At 46.4% G+C, this 15,857-nt stretch overlaps 1 protein-coding gene across 1 annotated transcript in view; it reads left to right on the forward strand.

Annotated features, from left to right (window-relative positions):
• Positions 1-15,857, forward strand: part of DNAH1 (dynein axonemal heavy chain 1) — a 58,168-nt gene that overhangs the window by 23,757 nt on the left and 18,554 nt on the right. The window contains 22 exon segments of the mRNA XM_032447293.1: positions 286-399; positions 993-1,181; positions 1,994-2,099; positions 3,013-3,126; positions 3,431-3,580; positions 3,894-3,980; positions 4,086-4,272; positions 4,391-4,482; positions 4,977-5,131; positions 5,783-5,960; positions 6,172-6,366; positions 6,799-6,918; positions 7,547-7,705; positions 7,967-8,068; positions 8,962-9,102; positions 9,323-9,483; positions 9,938-10,095; positions 10,240-10,413; positions 10,763-10,801; positions 11,676-11,858; positions 15,064-15,177; positions 15,432-15,454. Coding sequence (XP_032303184.1) covers positions 286-399; positions 993-1,181; positions 1,994-2,099; positions 3,013-3,126; positions 3,431-3,580; positions 3,894-3,980; positions 4,086-4,272; positions 4,391-4,482; positions 4,977-5,131; positions 5,783-5,960; positions 6,172-6,366; positions 6,799-6,918; positions 7,547-7,705; positions 7,967-8,068; positions 8,962-9,102; positions 9,323-9,483; positions 9,938-10,095; positions 10,240-10,413; positions 10,763-10,801; positions 11,676-11,858; positions 15,064-15,177; positions 15,432-15,454 — 2,941 coding nt within the window.

Below are 15,857 nucleotides of genomic sequence, written 5' to 3' on the forward strand. Positions count from 1 at the left end.
CAGTCTTTATTCTCTTCCCCTATCAGCTGTGTCTGTGACAAACAAGTGTTTGCACAATCTGTGAGCTGTATCTGTGAGGCACCTCTAACTTCCCTGTAAGAAGTGGGATTCAGGTCTCCTACAGATGCCATTTCTAAGACATCTGAGACAGACCTTGTACTACCTTATCTCTTCTTCTCTAAAGGCAATTCACATCTCTGAACCCACAGGCTGTAGTTCTATGAGCTGATGTATTGTCTGCCAGAGGGCTTTTATCTTTCTGGTGTCGTGTTTGCTCATCACTAGATCCTACTGGACGGAAGGGGACCTGTACATCAGAGCAGTCAATGCTGAATTTCTGTATGGCTACGAGTATCTTGGGAACACCGGCCGCCTCGTTATCACACCCCTCACTGACAGGTAAGGAAATTGGGTTTGGGGTAGTAAATGTACCTTCTTTTTTCTTCTGGAGGAACAAGCCTCATGAGAGCTGAAACCAAGAGTCTGAATGTGTCAGGCTTGATTCTTAATGTATGTAAATAGAAACCAGTTGTACAGTAATGGTCTCTGTGAGATAGAACACCCTGGCATTGGTCCCCACTGTGTTCCTAGTGATCGGTGCTCACACTGATTTGCTGACTTTCTCCTGTTTCTTAGTGCAGCGCTCTGACTCATCTGAAATGCCCTCCTGATAGCTAAGGAGCTCTTCTGCAAACTATAAAAGGGTATCTAACACTGTGGAATATGCAGCAGCAATAATAGTGCCACCCTTTTGTAACTGTCCTTTTTATGGGGAGTGAATTTATAGCCAGTGGCAGAAGGATTTATCCGTGCAGGCCCCCATGAATACTAATCAAGGCCACGTAGTAACTCCTTCAGAGTGCTGCATATCTAAGCAGCTCTGCAGGAAAATAAATGATGGATTCCTGCCTGTCTCCATCTGGAGAGCTCCTTTCTCCTTTCCCAAAGCCAGTAGTAGAAATACTTCTTATCTGCTCTCATCTTGGTTGTAGATGTTACCTGACACTTACAGGAGCTCTGCACCTGAAATTTGGAGGAGCCCCTGCGGGACCAGCAGGAACAGGCAAAACAGAAACGACAAAAGAGCTGGGGAAGGCACTAGCAGTCCAAACTGTGGTGTTCAACTGCTCTGACCAGCTTGACTTTATGGCAATGGGGAAGTTTTTCAAGGGACTAGCCAGGTACAACAGTGCGTGTCATTGTCTGAGAGTGGGTAGGGATGCTGGTCACTGGAAATAGGGGGATATTGCTTATAACAGCTTAAAAGATCCAGCAAAACCATATGAAGGAGACTGCTGTATTCCAGCATGAGTGAAGTTATAGAACTGCCAGAATATGTGGGGATAGTTGAGCCAGTTATTTAAACAAATCCTGTTCCTTTAAGGCCAAATTAAACTGCTTTGCACCAGTCCTCTGTTAGACACCTGTGCTGATGTTTCCAGCTCTGGCTTTTGTTCTAATATTATACGTGTTGGACTGAGATTCAGCCCAGGGGCAGCTTAACGTTAAGGAGAGCTTGCTGGGTGTCTCTGAAATTGAGTGTCTAAGAGAGATTGCTTTAAACCCTGAGGAAGGCTCTCAGAGAAGCTTTCCTCTTCTCTACATATCAAACAGAGCTGGTCCAATTAGTCTGTTGCACGCTGGTGAATCTGAATTAGTTACTCTAACAAAGGCTGATGTTCTTTTCTCAGATGTTTTATTTGTAAGTAATTACTTTTTAAACCACGCTTTGTGGGAAGGTTACCCACCTGTAATGCCTTCCAGCTTTATATGTGGTTTTCAAAGCTTTGGAAGATGGACTTGACCTGGCCATGTATAGTTGGAGCAATGGGCTATGGCTCATTTCATTGTACACCATGACTCTGGGCTACTGGGTCCATTTCTTGTTCCTTAGTGTGTGAGCTTATGATTTCTAGGCTTAGCTGAAGCTGCAGCAGTGCATTTACTCCTGTTTGATGTTCCTTTCTCCCCTCTTGTTTCTCTCCTTGCTCAGCTCCGGTGCGTGGGCTTGCTTTGATGAGTTCAACCGCATTGATATGGAGGTGCTGTCTGTGGTGGCCCAGCAGATCACAACCATTCAGAAAGCACAGCAGAAGAGAGTAAGTAATGAATGTAAGAACACAAAGGCAAACGACTGTCTTTGCATGCACTGCCACAAAGGCTCAGCTTCTCTGTTCAGGTGCAGCTCAGAGAGGTGTAAGTAAAACCCAGCTGTGGCTCATCACGTCAGGTTATTGTATGTTCACTGTGGGTGAGTTTTATAACCTCACCTTTGCTGCCACTCTTGCCCACACTCAGTCTCAGCCTGAGCTGCTGTGCCAGCAGGCTTCAGTGTGGGAGACGCTCTGTTAAAGATCCACTGAGATGATAGAAATTGGAAGCTGTGATACAAGGCAGCCATCTCTCTGCTGTGAGTTGCTCGGCACGTTTATCTAAATGAGTTATCCAGGCTTTAGTGGGTTCACCAAACCCAACTGCAATGTAAAATGAACTGCTGGCTTTACGTGGAGGACTCAGCTGCCAGCCATCTGGCAGCCAGCTTCTGCTTTTGCTCCTCTGGAGACTCACAGGGGTTAAGACCCGAATCTGTTTGACTTTGACTTGGAATGAGAAACCTGCTGTCTGTGAATTCTTCTGCACTGCTTTATCACCCTTCTGAAATGACTGAAATTACATGGATCTAAAAGGATTGGGGTTTCTTTTTGCCTTTTCCTCTCGCAAATTAATTCAGGTCCAAACTCTCCTGCAGGAAAAAAAACATTGAGGAGCAGAAGCCTGCTCAAATAGAAATGTGTTCTATCAGGGAATCTTCTCTGAGCCTGATTTCTTAAACAGAGAAAAGTGTTGCTGATAAGAGTGGATTCCTGCAGTGGGACCAGATTGCATCACTGCAGTTGTGTCCAGCTGTGCTTTATAATTTAACTACTGAAAGCCACTGTTTTCCTCGTCGAAAATCCAGCTACCTTTTTTGGACATCAGGCTTTGAGACTGATGGCAGCTTTTATTTCCTAGGTGTCTCACTTCATGTTTGAAGGAAAGGAGATCCCTCTGGTCCCATCCTGTGCAGTCTTCATCACGATGAACCCTGGGTACGCAGGACGGACAGAACTACCTGAAAACTTAAAGGTAATGCAGAGAGCACAGGCAGGAAGAAGAGGTGTGATACGTGTGCTGGATGTTAACCAGACCACCAGTGAGGATTAGGAAAGAATATTTTGCAAGGTTTCTAGGATCCCTTTCAGCTCTGAATCACATCTGTAAGCAGATGCTCCTCATATTTCAGTCTGCAGACATGCTATCCCGACAGGTGTCAGGCACGCTCATGCTGTGCAGTCTGAGACAGAAACTCAGCCTTTTCAATTTGCTGGGAAAAGCAAGGAAAAAAAAACAAACGTGTTGTTTTATGTTGTGTTGGGTCTGTATATTCCAGGCTCTCTTCCGTCCCGTGGCTATGATGGTCCCGGATTACTCCATGATTGCTGAGATCTCCCTCTACTCCTTTGGGTTTAACGAAGCTAAAGTCCTTGCAAAGAAGATCACCACAACGTTCAAGCTGTTGTCAGAGCAGCTCAGCAGCCAGGTAGATGCCTTGATGGTGATGAATATGTTTCACAAATGGGAGGTTTTCTCAGTCTAGGCACCAAGTACCTCCCCTAGGAAGGAAAGCTGGAAGAGTTGGCCTTGTTTAGCTTGGAAGAAGGTGGCTCTGGGGGGTCCTCACTGTGGCTTCCCAATACCTGAGCTGGTGGGGGTCAACTCTGTCCGTGGCAGGGGGACTGGATCTATGTGATCTTCAGTGTCCTCTCCAACCTAAGCCATCCTATGATATTTATGATGATTTTCAGGTCATGCTCACGTATCCATTAACACTGTTTCCTCTGTGCCTCCTTCAGGACCACTATGACTTTGGAATGAGAGCTGTGAAGACTGTCATCTCAACAGCTGGCAACTTGAAAAAGGAAAATCCTACTATGGATGAGGTGAATATGCTTGTGCTTCACACTGTCGGAGCCTTATGGCACCTTTTCTGCAGCCACAGAGGAGAGGCAGGATCTTTGGAGTTATAAATCCTTCCATCTTTGCAGGATCTGATCTGCCTGCGGGCTATCAGGGATGCCAACATACCCAAATTTCTGCAGGATGACCTCAAGCTCTTCAGGGGTATAGTCTCTGACTTATTTCCCAAGATCAAAGAGCAGCCTGTTGATTATGGCATCCTGGAAGAAGCCATTCGCAAAACCTGCATCAACAAGAGCCTGAAGGATGTTGATGGTGAGGGGAGAGGCTCTCAATGAATATTCTCTTTGGGCCTTGTGCTTTTAGTGCAGTGCTGTGCCCTAGGAAAGGGGCAGGTGGTCCCAGACCCACTCTACTTCATCTTCCTGTACAGGTTTTGTGACTAAGTGCATCCAGCTGTATGAAACCACTGTGGTTCGTCATGGCCTCATGTTAGTGGGGCCAGCAGGCTCTGGGAAGACGAAGGTATGGTTGAAACACTACCTTGGCCTTGGAAAACTGCTGCTCATCTAGTAATGCAGAGGGTTAAACTTCACAGGAGGTTCACAGTGCTGCATTTCCAGCCTCTCTCAGTCAGAACCCAGGAGACAAAGATGTTTTCATGCTGCCTTTTAGTACTGAGTCATGCCCATGGGGAAGTACAATAGTGTGGCTTGCTCTTTGGAGTTGGGAGGCTAAGCTGGGGCTTATTGGTGCTGCTGAGATGTACTTTGAGCCTTAACATCTCTACTCAGCAGCATGTGGCACCTCAAGATGCTTTCTCAAAAGGAGATGAAAGTTCCTCCCCATGCTTCTAAAATCCTTTGTTTCTATGAATACAGCCAGGCATCTTCTTGCCATGACACTGCCTTTCCCCATGTCTCCTTTCTCACTGCCCTTTTAATGCAGTTGCTGTGAGCACCTGGCTTTGTTGTTACAGAGACGTGGCCATTTATTCTCTTGCTCTCCTACCTCTGCAGTGTTATGAAGTCCTGGCAGCTGCAATGACATCACTACAAGGTCAGCCTGCAGCCAGCGGTGGGAATTACGAGCCAGTCAGCTACTCTGTACTGAATCCCAAATCCATCACAATGGGCCAGCTTTATGGAGAGTTTAACTTATTAACGCATGAGTGGTAAAGTACAAAACCTGCTTTCCTTCCTTCCAGCTTGGATACCCTTATCTTCTGGTTTTGAGGGTCTTCTCTTCAAAGCTGAGAACTCTTTAGGATAGTGGCATAAAATCAAAAGCAATCAAGTTCTTATCCCTCACCACTGAGCTACAATAGCCAGTCCTGACGATTTAAGCTGACATCTTTTATTGTGCTCTTGGCCTGGCTGCCAACACATGCCCAGACAGTACAGCAGCTCAGCTGGCAGCATGAACTACATAACAAGGAATAATTCAATTGCTTCGGAGCAAATTCCTCTGCACTAAGATAAAGCAGCTTAAAAACTTGCTTTGCTTCTGAAGGAGAGCGATCTCCGTACTGCACACTTGGATTGTTCTATATGAATATGCTGGTGGCCTTCAATAATGCTCAGGGATGACTTCCAGGCACAAAGGAGCATTTCATTCCCGGTGCCAAGGCGCCTGATTGTCTATCTCAATAGCCCAGTGTCCTCCTCCTGCTTGAGTTTCCATTTATGCAGAGACTAAGGTGTGAGAAGCGCTGTTAATCTCCTTATGGCCCTGTCCCCTTTATGGCTCTGTTTTGTGTGGTTGAAGCTTTGCCATGGATTCCTACAAAGACAGGACGAACCAAGCCTTTCCTCCCACTTTACAGGACAGATGGAATCCTTTCCTCACTCATCCGACAGGGAGCCATGGCCACTGACAACATCAAGAAGTGGTACATGTTTGATGGGCCAGTCGATGCTCTGTGGATTGAGAACATGAACACAGTGCTGGATGACAATAAGAAGCTGTGTCTCAGCTCAGGTGAAATCATCAAGATGACAGAGGTAACTCATCCCTCCTCCTTTTGCTACCTTTGGCTTTACACCTATACAGAAACTGATGTCTCAGTAGCAGCCCCCTTACCTTACTTTAGCCTTACCCTCTCTGTGCTGCACAAATAGCAACAAGAGGGGCCCTGCAACAAAGAGGGTGATTTCAACTTCACCAAGTTATGCTGAGAGATCCTTTCTTTTCTTCTTCTTTTGGAATTTCCAGAGTATGACCATGATGTTTGAAGTCCAGGATTTGGCTGTTGCATCCCCTGCTACAGTCTCCCGCTGTGGGATGGTTTACTTGGAACCCAGCATCTTGGGGCTGGAGCCCTTTACAGAATGTTGGCTGCAAAAACTCCCTGACATCATGAAGCGGTTCTCAAAGCAGTTGACATCTCTTTTCAGTAGGTTCCTCAAGGTAACCTATCATGCTATTACATCCCTTCCATGGGTATTTTATTTTCTAGTTGTCTTATGGACTCAGTCATCCCTGGTGCAGCTCCATATCTTACAGTGGAGTTACTCCAGGGGTAAAGTCATAAGAATAAGCCGTGCTATTTTTGCTCTGCTCCCAAACTCAGAACTGCAAAGGAATGGAGCAAATAACAGCAGTGATGTGAGCAGAGACTCAAAAGGTTTCTTGCAGTTAAGAGTCAATCAAGTGGTTTGACATAATTCTCTCCAGTCAAAATAGTGGTGTTTGTGACAGAGCAAGAGATGGCAGCATTCTCACTTGTACCCTCCCTGCTAATGTAGCCTGCAGGGGGACAAAGAGAAACCAGAACCCTTGAAGGTAAGCAAAGTTCAGTGTTGGTTGGTGATGCTGAGCTGTTCCTGCCTCTCTTTACAGGAAGCTATTGGCTTTGTCCGGGAATCTGGGGAGGAGATAATTGCCTCAACAGATGGCAACCTCACAAGGAGCCTCCTCGTGCTATTGGAATGTTTGTTTCAGCCTTACGTTCCTACTGAGGTGAGATTTTATTGCTGCTATTATGTGTGAGTACCTGTAACTCTCCAGGGCAGTAAGTCACATAGTGTGAGTGACCAGAATGGGAGATGCTGGTAAAGAAAGGTTACCCCATAACATATCTGCATGGCAGGAGGTAATCCAGCATCTTGTTAAGTGCAGGTAAACCTAAAAGGATTATACTTTTTCCCATTGGAAGAGCACAAGATGATAAGCTTCAGGCCTACTAGGCTGTAAGAAAGAGATTCACATTTATTTACAGCTGAGGGAATTGGAGAATAGGTAGAAAGCAGAGCTCGGAGCTATGCAGCAAAACACTTCAGATTGCAGATTCTTTCAGGATTAGTATTGAAGAAGCCTGGAAAGCTTTCAAATTAAAAACCAAGGATTAAATTCTTCTCCCAGCTCCCACTGAGTGACATTAGTTCAGGCAGGGGAGTGTCTCAGGTACATCAGTGAAACAGTGAGGTTTTAATCCACAGAACACTTCAAAAAGACCTGTGAAAAAACCATCTAGAAAAAAGCTACACGTGTTCTGAATAGAATTACAAGCACATTAAAAAGAGGCTGATTTTTGTTCACCTTAACCCTGCCTGAGAACTTCATCTGTTTTTTTTCCTGTGGTTTCCAGGGAGTTAGGAAGATTCCAAAGGAGAATCTGGCTCATCTTGGAGAGCTGATTGAACCCTGGTTTATATTTGCCTTGATCTGGAGTGTGGGTGCTACTGGAGATTCCCAAGGCCGTGTTAATTTCAATTTGTGGCTGAGGGAGAAGATGGCAAAGGAAAAGGTGAGTAAAGGGAAAGCAGATAGTTTCTCAATTATAGAGGACGTGGTAATGAGGAGCAAGAGTCAGAGTTTCTTGAATGCCTGGAAGGGTTTGCTTGGGCATGTTCATTTCAAGGACCCCTGAGCTGGGAGCCCCTGGCAGGTGCAGCATCCCATTACTGCAGCCTTTCTGCAAGGCCAATCTATGTGCAAATTCAGCTAGACCCACTTACAAACTCAGCTAAGCAACAGCTATAGGTTCACTGTGGCTTTACTCTCACAGATCCAGCTACTCTTCCCAGAAGAAGGATTGGTTTATGACTATAAACTAACTGCTGGATTTACCAGCGCTGAAGATGATCTCGATGAGGAAGTCGTTTGGGAGGTAAAATAATTTGCCTCCATCTCTGAGATGAGAAATTTGAGGGAGGGATTGAGAAGCAAAATAGTTCCATAAGATCTGGCAGAATCTTTTAATCAAAGAGCCCGTAGGAAACCAGTGAGAATGCTTGAAGTAAAACCAAGCATCTCATTAAAGAGGGATGATAGTTTCTGCCCTCAGGGTTGTGAAGCAGATTCTTCAAACCTTAACCAAGATCCTCTACCAGTGCTCAGGAAAGTGTGAGGGCTTTAGAAATGTGTCTGCTGCAGGGAGATGCTCAGATGTTACATGGTCTGTCTGCATTTAAAAGCAGTGTGTGGCAGTAAAAGAGCTGTGTGCAGTCAAGTCTGGAAGAGGAGCAGGGCAGACAGATATGCCATCTTTTCCACAACAGATAGTGGAGCAGTAGGGCGTGCAGGGCCCATCTGACTAACAGGCACCAGTCCTGCACTGGAAGTGAGAAGTAAGAGGAAAAATGCTCTGGTTTCAGGAAGGGGAAGCAAAGCAGGGAGTTCTGTGTGTCAGATGCTTAGCAGAAGCTGTCAGGGCCATGTCAGTGTCTGAGGGGATGCAGCTTCTTGCAGCTATTGCAAATGCTTTGTCAGTCTTTGACTCCAGTTTTCAGAAGGAAAGGCAAATGTGTTGTTGCTGGGGCAATGATCTCTAACTCTGAGCTACCTCCCACCCAGGGGAAGCAAGTCAGGTCATTACAGCTTTGCATTACAAAAGGTAATGGGAAGCAGGACTAAACAGAGGGACTGGGAAGCTGATAGCCTACAAGAATCTGAGCTGCTACACAAGGAGCTGTGATGGGAAAACACAGCAGAAATAGGAAAACGCCATTCTCAAAGCAGATGAATGCAGCTGTCCCCTCTAAATGCACCCATACTTTTTAGATGCGCTGGGAGAAGTGGCTGGACCCTACAGCGAAGTTCACCATGGTTCCTGATACCAACTACTGTGACATTATCGTGCCCACAGTGAACACAGTCAGAATGGCACACCTGCTGGAGCTGTTGCTTATCAACTGTAAGCCAGTACGTACCCAGACTTATCTTTACTTTTGTATTCAACATTTTTAGCTTCAACAGGGGGCACTTTTTCCTCTCCTTGGACTGTCAGAACTAAGGGATCTGTTAGCCTGAACCTCTTTCCTTAGTGAAGAAGCAGCAAGCCTGCTGTCCTCTGAGCTTTTGAGAGTCTGAGAGGGCAGGAACCTATATTGCCTTCAGTGGGTATTGCTGGTTGTGCTTCTAGGTTCTCTGCATTGGTCCCACTGGCACAGGCAAGACTCTCACAATTACAGACAAGCTTTTGAAGAGTTTGCCTCTCAAATTTATCAGCCACTTCCTGACGTTTTCTGCACAGACCTCTGCCAACCAAACTCAGGATCTCATTGACAGCAAACTGGAGAAGAGGCAAGTTTCCTTTGGGTTTTTGCAAAGGCGGTATCCCTGAGCTTAGTATTTCTATTAGCTTGGCCATTGAGTTTCATCCCAGGACACAAAGGGACTAAAAACACATCTGTGGGTATGAAGCTGGACAGACAATGGATGTGAGCTGGGATTGTGAAAGCTGATTTTAACTAATACAGCGGCAATAAAGTGGAAAGGATAAGGGAGGGTTTGTACTCATGCATTTCATTGGCACTGGCCATGAGGATACAAGATTGTGCCCGTATAATTGCAAAGCTCACGCATCAAACATTACATTAGATCTTTTCCATGCAAAGGTTCATATGTGAAGGGCTTTATAAGTGTAAAGAAGCTGAAACTGCTGACTCAGGAAACCAATGGAGGAAAAAAACTGCTTTTGAATTGAGTTAGGAGTGCTTCTGTGAGTCCTGTGTCCTTACACAGCTCTTCCTTACAGGCGGAAGGGAGTGTTTGGGCCTGCAGTTGGACGATACTTCATATTCTTTATTGATGACTTGAACATGCCCACGCTGGAGACATACGGTGCACAGCCACCCATCGAGCTGCTGCGGCAGTGGATGGACCACAAGGGCTGGTACGACAGGAAGCTGATCGGTACGACCCAGGTCTTTGCCCAGTACCCCTGGCAAGAGTTGGCCTGTTGATAGATGCATGTCTGGCCTGTTGATAGATGCACATCCTTTCTGGGGAGATCTGGTTTCAGCTCAGCATTCAGTCCCGCTTTCACATTTCTTCAAGGTACATTTAAGAAGCTGGTGGATATTAATTTTGTCTGTGCCATGGGACCTCCTGGAGGGGGAAGGAACGCTGTTACTCCACGCTTCACACGTCATTTCAATTACCTGTCCTTCACGGAGATGGATGACGACAGCAAGAAGACCATCTTCTCCAACATCCTCGGCAGTTGGATGGGTAAGTACAGCAGACAACTGCCTCCTCCTCCTATCACAAGTCAACCCAATATGGGGTAATGGGGGTTATTATTGATCATTTAATGTTGGTGAGCTAATGGAAGTGTTAGACAATGGAACTTGAATTAATTGTGTTCATGAGAAACTGTTGTTTGAGCCTCAGCAAACAGAACTGATGTGCTGTTTGGTCTCTGGGCCAAACCAGCCAACTTCAAGTTTGGCTCTTATGGTTTGATTAAATATCACACAGCCTGTGCATTTTAAAGAGTTGTGTTTGCAATAGATGGTGCAGATATCCTTCACCTCCACAAGCAAAGCAGTAACTTGTGTTTTCTGTCTTTGTTTCCTAGCTGGCCTCCTAGGAGAAAGAAGTCATAGAGATCCAGTGCGTAAGTAAGAGCAGAAAGATGCAAGAGACTGAACAGGCTGGTGGGCACAGCATGGAATAGCTTTACCTGTGCCTTCAGCAGGCAGACACTTGCCCAGACAACAGCCTTGTGCAGGAGTAAACCTTCTGTTACTCCCCATCTGTTGCAGTCTGTGGGCAGCTGAGCAGGGAGGATCTGATCACTGTGCTACAGCCATCCATGGAAAAAAAATGGGTTCATTTGAAGTGAAAGAAGTTCCTCTTGTATTTGACAGGGTGGGAATTTAGGATCCTCTTTGCAAATGTGCTGTCCTCTGCAAGTCTGCCAGCAGGAAGGAGTGGGAATGGTGGGCTATGAGAAAGGCAAAGCAGAGCTTTGAGTGCTTACAGTACTCACAGGTGCCACTACCTGACTGTGAGCTCAGGGACATGGTGAAGTCATTCCTCAGAGGCTTTTACATTCACTGAGCTCAATGATTTGCATGATGATTTAGTCCAGAGGGCACCTTCTAGCTTATAAGTAGTTAAGACTTCACTGAGGCAGTACAGGAAGAGAGGAGGAGTAGCTGAGTATTTCAAGTACCAACTACCTGCTGGCGGTATCTCCTTTTCTTGTGGGGTTCACATATTCTTAAGACTGCAGAATTATTGTGATGTGTTCTGCCCTTCTCGGATCTGACCCCCTTCATAAGGGAAATTTGTTGACTAGCTCCCTATTGCAATGAGCTGGGACTTGTTCAGGGCCTCACACAATGTCCATACTAGGAAACAGGAGGGGAAAAGAGGTGCATTCTTGGCCAAATCCTAGCAGCACCTCTGCCTCCTGTCTGCACTGCTGGGACTTTCTTGACCCTGAGCTGTCACTTTGGTACCCTCTCTGTCTTCTGTCTTTGCAGCTGGAGCAGATGCAGTCAAAGACTTGAATAAGCCCCTGGTTGATGCCACTATCTACGTGTATTTGACCATCACATCCCAGCTGTTGCCCACACCAACAAAGTCGCATTACACTTTCAACCTGAGAGACCTCTCCAAGGTGTTCCAGGGCATGCTCATGGCTCAGCCCAGCGACATCAAGGTCAGTCCTGCCATCAGCACAATGATGCCACTCAGAACAGAAACATTCCAGCTCACACTTCAGATTATTGTTGTATTTTTATACTGTTAATGAATTTAGAGGGGTGTTCAGACTCCTACTGATCACAACCCCAAGGCTTCCTTGTTGTGGGATCATAGAATCACAGAATGGCCTGGGTTGAAAAGGACCACAACGATCATCCAGTTCCAACCCCCTGCCATGTGCAGGGTCACCAACCAGCAGCCCAGGCTGCCCAGAGCCACATCCAGCCTGGCCTTGAATGCCTGCAGGGATGGGGCATCCACAGCCTCTTGGGCAACATGGCTACAGTCTCAAATGCCAATTTGCTCCTGTAGGGCTGGAACAGCCTGCCGAGACACAGAGAGGGGAGAATATGTCCTGTTACACCATCTTATGCTGGATAGAGGCTTCTGTCCTTCCAGGAACTGCTGTGTGATAGTACAGCCTGTAAGGCATTGACTCATCATAAGGTGAAGTACTGGGGGACATGGTCCTTGTGCAGCCACTCTGATATAGAAGGACTTTTCGGAGAAATAGGAGAAACTTGTGAAAGCAGTTTAAATTGAGTCACACTCAGGGGAGGATAAGGACAAATAACGTGAAATTGGGATCTCTCCAAGAAACCTTGGCATGAGGACAAATAGAGAGGGCAGAGTGGAGCTGTAAATGAGCTCTCTGGCAAGCAGCTGGTTTGAAAGGAGTTGCTTTTGAGAGAAGGGAATGTGGCTTCTTGCCTCCAGTTCTTCCTCCACTCCAGCTGCTTTAAAACAGGAGTGGGGCTGGCAACATAGAAACCAGCCTTCCTGGCTGTGAGACTCATAAGGGTCTACTTTGCTTTCTCTCATGGGATGTTTGCTGGGATTTCCTGCCAGGACAAAACTCAGCTGCTGAGGCTGTGGTACCACGAGAGCTGGGGTCTTCTGTGATCGCTGGTCACCAAGGAGGAGTGACTGGTTTGACAACCTGATGAGAAGTATGATGGAGAAATAGACACCATTTTTGAAGAGGTTGTCCCATCCCAGCAGTTCTGTTTGGGGACTTCATGGAACCAGGGGCACATATCAGACTGTATGAAGAAATTGAAAGCCCGCGAAAAGGTAAGATCTTGGGATTGTGACAGTATGGATTCTGTTCAATCTCTTCCAAGTCTTCTGCAACACAAAGAAGAGTTGATAATACCACGGGGCTGCTTGAACTGAAGGTATCTGGAGTCACAGACTTGGGGCTCTGATGTGAATTCTACTCCAAGATACAAGCAGCAGCTGCTTTTTGCTGTGGATGGGAAGTTGAGGTGGAACTAATGATCTGTATTTGTCATCCTGGGGCTGTCTGCTATGCAAGTCCCCGAATAAGCATATCGGGAATGAAAAGTGAATTTGCTGAAAAGAAATGGCACATTACCCCAACATACCGTATTGCCATTAAAGCCTTCACAATTGACCTTTGCAACTAAATTAATGTTACTGCCAGATTCCCTGTTGGAAAAGACACTGTGAGCACTTTGGTAGTTGTAATTAAGCGAAGGCAGAGCAGTGCGTTTTGCACTCGTTATCAGAAAAGCAGATGATTATCTGTCATCTTCCTCTTGTGACAGCGCGTGTGACAAGGACTGGTAATTAACTGAGCTTCCCAGTTTTTTGCCTGTCCCCCACTGAGGCAAGTGGCAGCTGAGGCAGACAGGCTTACAAAGCTGCTGCACTGTCCCCAATGCACAGAGAACGTGGTTGCTTAGGCAGGGACCTCAGCATCTGTAGGAGTTATAGTTGCTGTTATAGGTCAGGTTTACTGACCTGATTGGAGGGGGCTGTGACCAAATCCGAACGTTTTGTGTCTCTTCTGCTCTGGACTGAGTGTGCTGTGGGTAAGTCAGAGGAATCTCAACTGTGTAATTATCTTGTGCAGAAGTTGGACCACAAAAGCAGTCACTTCTGTGCCAGTCCACTTTTCTACCTATGGAAAGCAGGTTTCCTTCCAGCTCCTGCCCTTTCAGAGCCCTAACTCGGCATTCAGCAGGCAGGAGCTGGCTATAGAACCAGGAGTCCATCCTAAATACACACCCTGGAGCAGCACAGGTCGGGCAGCCTAAGCTATTTTGTTTGGATCCTTCCTTGCTGCTTTTTCCAGGCAAACAGCATCACCAGGGTCAGCAGACCTTGGGCACTTGCTGAGTTACTTTAAGATCTCATTCAGCAGCTGCTGCAATACCATCAGCTAAATTCAGCCCAGTTTTGTAGCAGTTCCTAAGAGGAACATGGAGCAAACAGAGCCATCACCTCTTGAAGGCAGCTCTTAGGCAGCACTGAGAGAAGAAGCTGTTCTAGGACCAAGTGAGCTCAAGCTCTGCCCTCTGTAAGCAGTCTGTGCTTAACAACAGTTAAAATTACACCACCTCACAATTGCTTGTAAATATTGGCCATACATGTCTGCTTCTGCCCATAGCTGAAAGGTGTGCTTGATGCACTACCTGGAAGAGTACAACCAAACCAGCACTGGCAGAGAAAGCTGGAGTTTTCATGATGCAATGCAACACATCTGCCGGATCACCGGATCTGCGGCAAGGCCCCAGGGAATGCCCTTCTGCTGGGTGTTGGGGGAGTGGGAGGCAGTCTCTCACCAGGCTGGGCATCTCAATGTAAGTGATTTGCTCCTATGCATATAGAAGGGAGCAGCTCCATGGGGGCTGCATCTGGAGATGCTCTTCTCATGCCCTTCCTGCTACTGCTTGCACGCTTTTGTGCTTGCTGACTCCTCAGGTTTAATACTCAGGTACAGAGCTCAAGTTAATGTGTACACCTGCACTAAGAAAACTGGGCTCTTGCTTGCCAGCAGATGTTGCTGCCATGTGCATGCAGTGACAAACAAGTGTAATCCAGCCTATGCAGCCTCAAGCGTGGCTGTGCAGAGACAAAGGGCTCCTTTCTTTGGAAGATGAAGATGAGAATATCCAGTGACAAAGTAACCAAAGTGATGCTGATGGGCTGTCGTGTGATCTGTGAAGTGTGGGAGCCAAAGGCCTCAAGGGGGAAACATGAAGAGGCAGAAATGGGTGGCGAAGTTTTCTAGTCCTGAATACAAAGAGTGATCCTCAAAAACGCAGCCTTGGTTTCTGGCAGGAATGACCAAAGAGGCAGTTCATAGGGTGTGATTTCACAGGCTTCTCTTCCTTCGGGCAATATGAGTGTTTCCAGATCGAATTGTCAAGAATTACGGTGTGACCGAATGGCGAGATGATGTGAAGAAAGGTCATGATGAAGGCAGGCCTTCAGAGCATACCCAAGACATTCCTGTTTGTGGATACGCAGGTAGGGCAGGATTAGCATGGTTGACTTTTGTAAGGAGTTGGAATCACATCTTTAAGTTCAAGAGTTTTCCCCAGGATCAATACAAGATAACAGTGGCTTGTTACTGTAAACTGTAGCTGTAGATGAACTCCTGGAATTTCCCATGGGCTTTTATACTGCATCGTTATCAATAGACCAGGTTGCTTTCAAGCAGTGCCCTAAGCAGAGAGATGAGCATGTGTAAATGCGCTTGTTCGCTCATCTTTTCCCTGCAGTGAGAAGACAGATGTGGAGAAGGGTGGGGGGATTGGAGGGTATGTTTTCTGTTGGTCACAGAGTCCAGAAGCATGGAGCAAAACCCACAGTCATGAATATATCTGTAAGGAGAGAGTGAATGAGCAGAGGAAGGTTGTTCCCAGACATCTCTGCTCTGAAGTGGCTGAATGTGGCGTTCAATTGCAATGCTGGCCCTGAGAAATGAGCATCCCTTACTGGAGCCAGCAACCATAGACTTTCTTATAGAAGAGGCTGGTGGGCCTGTATTTATCCAGAGGTTCGTTATATGACAAAGAGACCTGACTCTTATAACTTAAGAAACCACCATTTTCTCTCTCCACCTCATCTACTTAGATTAAAAGTGAGTTCTTCTTGAGGATATCAAACCTGCTCAACTCTGGTGACATTCCCAACATTTACAGCAC

Source organism: Coturnix japonica, chromosome 12, assembly GCF_001577835.2.
Source record: "Coturnix japonica isolate 7356 chromosome 12, Coturnix japonica 2.1, whole genome shotgun sequence".
In the NCBI taxonomy this organism is placed as follows: Eukaryota; Metazoa; Chordata; class Aves; order Galliformes; family Phasianidae; genus Coturnix; species Coturnix japonica.